The sequence below is a fragment of the Oncorhynchus mykiss genome, chromosome 15, assembly GCF_057628025.1.
Source record: "Oncorhynchus mykiss isolate SJ-2025 chromosome 15, ASM5762802v1, whole genome shotgun sequence".
Lineage (NCBI taxonomy): Eukaryota > Metazoa > Chordata > Actinopteri > Salmoniformes > Salmonidae > Oncorhynchus > Oncorhynchus mykiss.
In genome coordinates, this window is record NC_143036.1 from 80,363,711 (window position 1) to 80,375,236 (window position 11,526).

Genomic DNA, 11,526 nt, shown 5'->3' on the forward strand with positions numbered 1-11,526 from the left:
TGTTTTTTGTGTGTTTTTATTTAAATTTTATTTTTGAGTACTTGTGCGTATGTATGTATGTATGTATTTATGTATATATATATGCACCAAGGAGTAAAATAAGTAGAATAAAATAAAAACATTTGGGGCGGCAGGGTAGCCTAGTGGTTTGAGCGTTGGACTAGTAACCGGAAGGTTGCGAGTTCCAACCCCCGAGCTGACAAGGTACAAATCTGTCATTCTGCCCCTGAACAGGCAGTTAACCCACTGTTCCCAGGCCGTCATTGAAAATAAGAATTTGTTCTTAACTGACTTGCCTGGTTAAATAAAGGTAAAAATAAATTAAAAAAAATATTTTTCTTAATCTTTCATTTTAATTGTATATTTTTTTTAAAATGTTGTTTAAAATGTTGTTTAAAAATATTTTTTTTTTTTTTGATTTTTTTTTTTTTTTAAGCCTGTCACATCTGTGAATGTGGAATGTGTTTTGTTGGTTGATTGCAAAACAAGACAACTTAATAAAACTTTAAATTGAAAAAAAAAAAAAATTGTGAATCACATTTTTATTTGGTGTACCCCCAGGATGTTCCAGCATCCTAAACCACCCGAGGAGAAAACTCACGCAATCATTCCAAATATGAATTAACTGGGCACAACATCCAGAACCTTCGCCATCACTTCTCGTTTTGAACTGATGACTGATTCCATTCATTTAGGAACACACACGTATTTATATTATGTCATCTTTTTGTTCATAAATCACCTTCCCTTTTTTTTACTGTTATGTTATTTTTGTGTATATTTCTGTATAGCTTTGAGTTCGGTGTAATAAAGTTGACCTGGTTAATCCAGGTAGGGAAGCTGGGGAGGGAGGATGTCCGAGAAAGGAACCACAATGACGTCTCCTCCACCAAGGCCTCCTAGACAATATAAATACTGTCCCTACCAGGTAGAAAACATGACAACCTACCAAACCAACCCGCAAGGTAAGCAGCCTAATCTGCGATCTTGGTTGTAGTATTACAACAGGTCTCTCATACAAAATATATTTATGATCACCTGTAGCGTGTAGCCAATAGGATTAGATAAGGCTGACCTAAATCAAAACAAGTTATCTGACTGTAATTTATTCTTTCCAGGTGAACTGTGATATTTTCGCATTATTATTCAAACTGAAGAAAGACAAATCTCCCGGAGCCAATATGAAGTTCAGCACCGTCCAACTCGTAGCCGCTGTGGTAGTGGTGATGAGCGTCTGTCTGCTGCGCGAATCCGTGGCGCACTCCATCCATCGCCCGCTCAGCGCCCCCCTGCACAGCGCGGATACCGACACCATGGTACAGCAGGTGGCTCAACATGTAAGTTACTTTATCATATTTCATATTCCATAATGGCTTATAATTGTAGGACTATTAACTAAATATATTATACTTGTAGAACTAGTAGCCTATTATTTAGTCAATTTATTCGGGTTTATTTAATTATGATTATGACTTTAAAAAGCCTAATGATGCCATTCCTGTCTGTTTCAACAGGCGCAAAGTTCTGACACCGATACTGACACTAAACTGATGCCAGACATCGATACTAAAAAGGTCTGTCTATTAAACCAATGACTAATGTCATGTTAAGCCTACATTATTTTACAACTTGGTGTGAAATGGTATTTAGGTGTTTTTTCTATTTCTACCACCTGATGCAGCTGTAGGCAATACTAACCATATCATACTAATGAATTGATTGATGCCTTTGAACTGAACTTTGAACTGATGTCTCCAACGGCAGAACCACAGAGACATCTGCTGCCTGCATGCTAACATCCTGGACTTCTACCTGAGTAACATCCTGACCACTAAGGAGAAGCAGGACAAGCATCATCCTAAACTCCCTGCCCTGAAGGAAGACCTGGCCCGAGTCAGCAGAGACCTGAAGGAACACGGCTGTGTAAGTTCTCCTCTCTGTCATCTGCTTCACCTACACTCCTTTGTTTCATCCCCTTCTCTCTTCATCCATTCTTTACCTTTTCAACACCTTCCAATGTTTCTCTGTTTCTCTGTCTCTCTCTCTCTTCGTCTCTCTCTTCGTCTCTCTCTTCATCCATTCTTTACCTTTTCTACACCTTCCACTGTTTCTCTGTTTGTCTGTTTCTCTCTCTTCGTTGTCTCTCTTTGTGTCTCTCTTTGTGTCTCTCTTCGTCTCTCTCTTCATTGTCTCTCTTCATCCATTCTTTACCTTTTCTACACCTTCCAATGTTTCTCTGTTTCTCTGTCTCTCTCTCTCTTCGTCTCTCTTCGTCTCTCTCTTCGTCTCTCTCTTCGTCTCTCTCTTCATCCATTCTTTACCTTTTCTACACCTTCCACTGTTTCTCTGTTTGTCTGTTTCTCTCTCTTCGTTGTCTCTCTTTGTGTCTCTCTTCGTCTCTCTCTTCGTCTCTCTCTTCGTTGTCTCTCTTCGTTGTCTCTCTTCGTTGTCTCTCTTCGTTGTCTCTCTTTGTGTCTCTCTTCGTCCCTCTCTTTGTCTCTCTCTCTCCCTCTCTTCGTTGTCTCTCTTCGTCTCTCTCTTCATGTCTCTTTCTCTCCCCTCTCCTTCCTCTCTCTCCTCTCTCTCCTCTCTCTTTCCTCTCTCTATCTCCTCTCTCCTCTCTCTGCGATCTTAAGTGTGATATTGTGTAGAGATGGTGTTTAAATCACTCAGAGAAAGTGACTGATTTTCTCTCTCTCTTTCTTCAAGGCTATTAAACACTACAATGACCACCACCACAGCATTGCTTTCCGCAAGAAGTTGTCCGAGGTAATTCTCCAGGATTCCCTGTTCAGACTTGATCATTTTCATACTTGTCACAAAAGAAACACGATAAACAAAGTTATGAACAAGAGTTAATGCATTAATCAAAGTGAAAATGAATCCATTGAACATTTGATTGAATGTGATCTTTGTCTAAAACCTCCATTATTTTTGGTTTGTTGTTTCAGATGGAGGAGGGGAAAGGGATCAAGAAAGCCATTGGAGAGATCGACATCCTCTTCACCTTCCTGAAAGACTTCTGTGTGCACGCCTAGATCCAACATCATCCTATATCACCACATAGAGATGTACATCTAGATCCAACACATCCTATATCACCACATAGAGATGTACATCTAGATCCAACATCATCCTATATCACCACATAGAGATGTACATCAACATCATCCTATATCACCACATAGAGATGTACATCTAGATCCAACACATCCTATATCATCACATAGAGATGTACATCTAGATCCAACACATCCTATATCATCACATAGAGATGTACATCTAGATCCAACATCATCCTATATCACCACATAGAGATGTACATCTAGATCCAACACATCCTATATCATCACATAGAGATGTACATCTAGATCCAACACATCTAGATCATCACATAGAGATGTACATCTAGATCCAACACATCCCATATCATCACAAAGAGATGTACATCTAGATCCAACATCATCCTATATCACCACATAGAGATGTACATCTAGATCCAACACATCCTATATCATCACATAGAGATGTACATCTAGATCCAACACATCTAGATCATCACATAGAGATGTACATCTAGATCCAACACATCCCATATCATCACAAAGAGATGTACATCTAGATCCAACATCATCCTATATCACCACATAGAGATGTACCTCTAGATTTGAGTCATGCTATGTTTCTGTACCTTATATCCTATAAGGATATTGTGTGTTATATTTTTATTCATTTTGCATTGCTTATTTATTATTGATCTATTTATTGTTGTTACTAAGCAACATGCAAACTGGTGAAATGTATTTCAAATGCATCCCGATTCTGTTGACATCAGATGTGCAGGGTCTTGAGCATTTCATATGTAGCCCCATGGTGGCCCTTACTTTCTACATCTTGTGCTGGACACATTAATAATATTATATTTATGAAAACTTTTTGGAGAATATATTTAACCAGAGAATTTATTCAATTTTTAAGTTATTGTCATTGTTTTAATGATTATGAAATGTTATTTATACATCTATTGAGCTAATGTGTATTTAGCTATAAAGTGATTGTATTTATATAGGAAGTGAATGCAGCTGTCTGTAACATGGGGAAATGTATTGAATTTGCCACAGTGTTTGTAACCTAAGATTCCTAACATTAAACACTTTTCAAAAGCACATTCTTCTTGTCAAATATATTATTGTCTTTACACGGTGTACGTTATAGACTGAGACAGACGTGGAATATCTTTATTTTTCCAGAAAGATCTTTAGACGCTAAACATACAAACTAATTAAATACATTGTTCACTGTGTACAGCGACCACACAGCAAGGTTTAAGGGTGAATTCATCAATAAATGGTTCCTAAATTGATTGGGCCAGTTTCCTGGAGATTCTCCATTGAGTCCAGTACTAGACTTAATCTGAGTCCGGAAAACCTCTACAGACTGTGATATTGAAATAGGAATCATTTTCAGTCAAATTACACAGGCAATTTAGGCCTTCATTATTATAGCAAACAATATATAATATGTCTCTATTCAGTGAGAGTTGATGACAGAAGCAGAAGGGCTGTCATTATGCTCTGAAAACATATTACCTAAACCTTGGATGGTCGTTACTGAGAGAGTCTGGAACATACAATAACATCAACTATCGTTGACACGTGTGTGTGTCTCCGAGTGTGTGTGTGTGTGTGTGTGTGTGTGTGGGTGTGGGTGTGTGAGGGTGTGTTGGTGCATGAGTGTGTATTGTGTCATGCAGAAAGCATGCTCCAACAGTGGGATAGTCCAATCAGGAAGTTTACCTGCTTCCCCAGTTCAGGTAAATGACAACATGATGACACCTGAGACAGGTAAACACTTACTTCCTGGTTCCTCTCTGCTCTTCTCTGCTCAGGGGAAGCAGCTGGCGGAGGTTTGGCCTGGGGCGTGGCCGGGGGCGTGGCCGGGCCAGGTTCTTGTATTCCACCTCTGGAGTGTTTAAGGTGATGAAACACAGACAGAGAGAGATAAAGACCTGGTGTTTTTACAGCTATTCCCTGTTACACATCAGCAGAGGAAACAGAGGATGTATCTTCTTGAGAATTACCCAGAATTACCCCATGGTGACAGTGACTGTGACCCCCCCACAAACACACACACCTCTCAGCTCCTAACTGTGACCCCCACCACCACACCTCTCAACTCCTAACTGTGACCCCCCCACCACCACCTCTCAGCTCCTAACTGTGACCCCCCACCACCACCACCTCTCATCTCCTAACTGTAACCCCCCCCACCACCACCACACCTCTCAGCTCCTAACTGTGACCCCCCCCCCCCCCCCCCCCCCCCCACCACCACACCTCTCAACTCCTAACTGTGACCCCACCACCACCTCTCAGCTCCTAACTGTGACCCCCCACCACCACCACCTCTCATCTCCTAACTGTAACCCCCCCCACCACCACCACACCTCTCAGCTCCTAACTGTGACCCCCCCACCACCACCACCTCTCATCTCCTAACTGTGACCCCCCCCACCACCACCACCTCTCAGCTCCTAACTCTGACCCCCCCCCCCCCCCCACCACTACCACCACCACCTCTCAGCTCCTAACTCTGACCCCCCCCCCCCCACCACCACCTCTCAGCTCCTAACTGTGACCCCCCCCCCCCCCCCACCACACCTCTCATCTCCTAACTGTGACCCCCACCACCACCACCTCTCATCTCCTAACTGTGATCCCCCCCAACACCACCTCTCAGCTCCTAACTGTGATCCCCCCAACACCACCTCTCATCTCCTAACTGTGATCCCCCCCCACCACCACCTCTCATCTCCTAACTGTGATCCCCCCCCACCACCACCTCTCATCTCCTAACTGTGACCCCCCCCCACCACCACCACACCACTCAGCTCCTAACTGTGACCCCCCCCCACCACCACCTCTCATCTCCTGTGACCCCCCGCAACACCACCTCTAACCCAGTTCTTATGACAGAGGTCTAACCCAGTTGTTATGGTCAGAGGTCTAACCCAGTTCTTATGACAGAGGTCTAACCCAGTTCTTATGACAGAGGCCTAACCCAGTTCTTATGACAGAGGTCTAACCCAGTTCTTATGACAGAGGTCTAACCCAGTTCTTATGGCCAGAGGTCTAACCCAGTTCTTATGACAGAGGTCTAACCCAGTTCTTATGACAGAGGTCTAACCCAGTTCTTATGACAGAGGCCTAACCCAATTCTTATGACAGAGGCCTAACCCAGTTCTTATGACAGAGGCCTAACCCAGTTCTTATGGCCAGAGGTCTAACCCAGTTCTTATGACAGAGGTCTAACCCAGTTCTTATGACAGAGGTCTAACCCAGTTCTTATGACAGAGGTCTAACCCAGTTCTTATGGCCAGAGGTCTAACCCAGTTCTTATGACAGAGGTCTAACCCAGTTCTCATGATAGAGGTCTAACTCAGTTCTTATGACAGAGACCTAACCCAGTTCTTATGGCCAGAGGTCTAACCCAGTTCTTATGACAGAGGTCTAACCCAGTTCTTATGACAGAGGTCTAACCCAGTTCTTATGACAGAGGTCTAACCCAGTTCTTATGACAGTGACCTAACCCAGTTCTTATGGCCAGAGGTCTAACCCAATTCTTATGACAGAGGTCTAACCCAGTTCTTATGACAGAGGTCTAACCAAGTTCTTATGACAGAGGTCTAACCCAGTTCTTATGACAGAGGCCTAACCCAGTTCTTATGACAGAGGTCTAACCCAGTTCTTATGACAGAGGTCTAACCCAGTTCTTATGACAGAGGTCTAACCCAGTTCTTATGACAGAGGTCTAACCCAGTTCTTATGACAGAGGTCTAAACCAATTCTTATGACAGAGGTCTAACCCAGTTCTTATGACAGAGGTCTAACCCAGTTCTTATGGCCATAGGTCTAACCCAGTTCTTATGACAGAGGTCTAACCCAGTTCTTATGACAGAGGTCTAACCCAGTTCTTATGACAGAGGTCTAACCCAGTTCTTATGACAGAGGTCTAACCCAGTTCTTATGGCCAGAGGTCTAACCCAGTTCTTATGACAGAGGTCTAACCCAGTTCTCATGATAGAGGTCTAACACAGTTCTTATGACAGAGGTCTAACCCAGTTCTTATGACAGAGGCCTAACCCAGTTCTTATGACAGAGGCCTAACCCAGTTCTTATGACAGAGGTCTAACCCAGTTCTTATGACAGAGGTCTAACCCAGTTCTCATGATAGAGGTCTAACTCAGTTCTTATGACAGAGACCTAACCCAGTTCTTATGGCCAGAGGTCTAACCCAGTTCTTATGACAGAGGTCTAACCCAGTTCTTATGACAGAGGTCTAACCCAGTTCTTATGACCAGAGGTCTAACCCAGTTCTTATGACAGAGGTCTAACCCAGTTCTTATGACAGAGGTCTAACCCAGTTCTTATGGCCAGAGGTCTAACCCAGTTCTTATGACAGAGGTCTAACCCAGTTCTCATGATAGAGGTCTAACCCAGTTCTTATGACAGAGACCTAACCCAGTTCTTATGGCCAGAGGTCTAACCCAGTTCTTATGACAGAGGTCTAACCCAGTTCTTATGACAGCGGTCTAACCCAGTTCTTATGACAGAGGTCTAACCCAGTTCTTATGGCCAGAGGTCTAACCCAGTTCTTATGGCCAGAGGTCTAACCCAGTTCTTATGGCCAGAGGTCTAACCCAGTTCTTATGACAGAGGTCTAACCCAGTTCTTATGGCCAGAGGTCTAACCCAGTTATGATGGAAGGAGAATGAAACACATTATGATGACGGGGAAGACAATTGAGGACACTTGAAAAGGCAACCTCATACGAACTTCCGCCGATTTTCTCTGAATGATGAATTTTCCATTTTTTTAACATCTAGATACAAAAATATTTTTTGCTGCGTTGCTGATTTGTAGAACCTAAAGGTCCTTGTAGGACTTTGGAGGAAGATCAGTGAATGATGCTTGATAAGTAATCTTACCTAAAACCTGAAGACTTGTGTTTGCTCTCTGAGGTAAGTTCCCAGAACTAATGCCTAGGCTTTAGCTCAGTGGGCTGTCGTTATATTTTGCTGCACAGACGACCAGGGTTAAAATGCAGTTGGTCACAGTAGCAGGTAAAATGATTTGATCTCCACCTTCTCCATATGGTTCAATGTCCAACTGATGGAGGTTTGTAAACCATTTAAAACTGACTGACTGGAACTCAGCTGAACTCTTCAGTCAGTCAGAACCAGTTTGTCTCTGACCACATTGACTCATAGAGTACTTAGATTGGAGCCGAAAGGCGACGTGCAGACGTCTACAACTCCATCTATCTGGGTCAGACCCGACCTAGCAGTGGTGAAACATGTAGGAGGATGACCTGGTTTAAGTGGGTAACACAGATCAGGGGGAGAGAGAAGAGTTGCTAACTCATCCTACCCAGGGATGAACAGAACCAACCTCTTCCAGTAAGTGCCAGACAACCAAACAATTAATGACACAAAATAAACAATGTTTTTAAAACAAATAATGAATCAATCCCTCCTCAGTAGTAGAATCATTACAAGTCATAAAAACAAAATGGAATTGTCTTATCTAAATTATTTCCCAGAAAGGGCATATTTACTATGATATTACAATACAAGTTTAGAAAGTAGGCTGTTAAAGCACATGAGTGGGTCAGGTTCACATTTAGTAGAGAGGAGCACAGTTTAGAAGCCTACAGAACAGCAGTTATCAAGAAGATGGATGTAGAGCACCAGATACTCAGAGACGCATCTCTTCCTTAACGTCAATGGAACTACAGCTGCTTGACGGGGGAATAACCCCAATCATGACCCTTCAACCTCGTTTTATCCATCCAGTAATCTCGAAGTGGTAAACCCTCTCTAGAACGCAAAACCACAACAAACAAACAAATCTAACCTCAGGACTTCGTAGATCAAAAAGAGAGATAACAGCAAGCTCAGCACCAATGCGTCTTGTGCTGGCCACTCCAAGGAAATTTGCCGCAAACGAAATGCTGTTACACTTTTAAGCATCACGTTTCGACTGTGGGAATTTTTGAAAGGTGAAGTGATGGGTATATAACATGAAAGAACAGGTGCAGACTGTCAAACTACAGTTCTGATTCTCTGCTCTTCTCTTCGTCGTTAATTACGACTCTAAACAATAAGACCGAAAAGATGCGCGCTGTGATTTTGGTGACGGTTGGTCTGCTGGCGCTGATTGGACACCTGGATGGACGCGCTCATGGCGAGAAACGACGCGACAGACCAAACTGTCTCCAACGGACGGTCTCTCCCAGACTGATCAAGGAATTACTCATCAAAACACAAACTCTCACTAACTCTTTACCAGTAAGTAGAAAATTGTTTTAATACTGTTTCAAGTCCATTAAATAAGTGTTGTTATGTGCGTAGTAATTAATTTAAATGTATTTTGTTACAGACGTTCCCCAGAAAAATATATGAAAGACTTCTGCCCAAAATCTGTACAACGTGTGCTAAGGTATATTTATAAATCATATTTCTAAATCAAAACATAGACTGTTACTGAACTAATTTTGCATTTTATTAAACAAAGCAAAGCAACAAAACCTGAATTGTTTTCATTTTATTTTTTAGAAACAACCTGGAATCTGGGAAATCAACAAGATATTGGATGTCTATTCCAACGTGTTCAACCAGGAATCTTTGGAAGGTCTCTACCCCAAACACTTTGAGGATCTCCTGGCAAGGCTGAAAACAGATGTCCAATCTTGTGTGAGTATTGAACTTTAAGATAGTTCTTTATTTGACCACCTGTTAGAGGAAATGTCATTTCTGTTCATCTGTTGTGTTGTATTGTCATCACATGTTAAGGCTAAACACTGACAGTGTTGTAGCTTCAATGAGGCTAACAGAGGTGTATGACTTCCTCAAGAGCCGATGCAAATCCCCCAGTTAGAATAGATACCACTTTATTACTGTATGTAATCAGCAATGTTAATATTATGAATATTATAATATGTAATATTCATAAATATTCATGGAACATTTTAATTAATTTTAACATGATGAACAGGAACTACATTTACACTAACGGGTGACCAAAAATAATAGTCTGAAAGCCTCCAATCAGCCCCACCCCCAATCAGCCCCACCTCCAATCAGCCCCACCTCCAATCTGATAGGCTGACACCTCTACAATATATTATTAAAAAGGCTCAAAATGGAACCCCTCCCATCACAACAAGGTTCTGGCTCCCACATTTACACAGGGGTTCCTCGAAGACCCTTTTCAGAGAGGTTCCAGGTTCAACTGGAAAGGTTCGGCCAGTGTGGCAGCCCAGAAGGTTCCTACAGGCACTTTTACTGTAGACTAGCAGGATGGATGTAGTTGTATACCTGCAGAACACACTGACCACCCACCCATGTTATTGTAAGATATAGTAGACGGACAGACAAACAGAAATGACAACTGACCGTTCTTCCTCTCTACAGCTGGTGGAGTGCCCAACTAGACCAACATGGACCAAGACAACCATCAGGAAGATGGAGAACACATTTAAGAAGGTGAATATGATTTATCCAACCCTCTTACACATCTCAACACTATGCTTTATGACAAAACAAAACTCATCTCTAGATCTAATTGACCTGTTTTAATGATTCCTCAACTGTTGACATTTACCTGAGATTGAACTCTTATCTGCACCTCTGTGACTTCACAATCAGTTCCATCCCCTATGGCTATAGTATCCAATCAGTTCCATCCCTTATGGCTATAGTATCCAATCAGTTCCATCCCCTATGACTATAGTATCCAATCAGTTCCATCCCCTATGACTATAGTATCCAATCAGTTCCATCCCCTATGACTATAGTATCCAATCAGTTCCATCCCCTATGACTATAGTATCCAATCAGTTCCATCCCCTATGGCTTTAGTATCCAATCAGTTCCATCCCCTATGGCTTTAGTATCCAATCAGTTCCATCCCCTATGACTTTAGTATCCAATCAGTTCCCTCCCCTATGGCTTTAGTATCCAATCAGTTCCATCTCCTATGGCTTTAGTATCCAATCAGTTCCATCCCCTATGACTTTAGTATCCAAAAGTAGAGTGTGTTTATGATATGTTGTCAACCATTCATTCCCTCTTTTGGCAGCTGGACACCAACGGGACTTACAAGGCCATCGGAGAGTTCAAGACCGTCCTCCTGTGGATCAGTGACATGAGAGAGAGAAAGGAAACGTCAACGGATAAATGCCAGTAGTCTTCCACCCACCCACCCATCCACCCACCCACCCACCCACCCACCCACCCACCCACCCACCCACCCATCCATCCACCCATCCATGCACCCATCCACCCATCCGTCCATCCACCCGTCCACCCATCCGTCCATCCATCCATCCATCCACCCACCCATCCGTCCACCCACCCATCCACCCACCCATCCACCCACCCATCCGTCCACCCACCCATCCATCCGTCCACCCACCCACCCCTCGGTCCACCCCCCCCCTCCGTCCACCCACCCCTCCGTCCAC

General features: G+C 42.9%; 2 protein-coding genes across 2 annotated transcripts; both read left to right on the top strand.

Moving 5' to 3' along the window:
- The first annotated feature begins 1,122 nt into the window (after nt 1–1,122).
- LOC149978208 (uncharacterized) lies at nt 1,123–3,177 on the top strand. Its single transcript, XM_090201357.1, has 5 exons — nt 1,123–1,337; nt 1,515–1,574; nt 1,765–1,923; nt 2,710–2,769; nt 2,952–3,177. Exons 1-5 carry the CDS (start codon nt 1,182–1,184, stop codon nt 3,036–3,038), a joined length of 522 nt encoding a protein of 173 aa, XP_090057483.1. The 5' UTR covers nt 1,123–1,181; the 3' UTR covers nt 3,039–3,177.
- Nucleotides 3,178–9,175: 5,998 nt separating this feature from the next.
- On the top strand, nt 9,176–11,280 carry LOC118942787 (uncharacterized). The gene is made up of 4 exons (XM_090199048.1): nt 9,176–9,349; nt 9,617–9,754; nt 10,475–10,546; nt 11,142–11,280. Exons 1-4 carry the CDS (start codon nt 9,176–9,178, stop codon nt 11,247–11,249), a joined length of 492 nt encoding a protein of 163 aa, XP_090055174.1. The 3' UTR covers nt 11,250–11,280.
- Nucleotides 11,281–11,526: the final 246 nt, after the last annotated feature.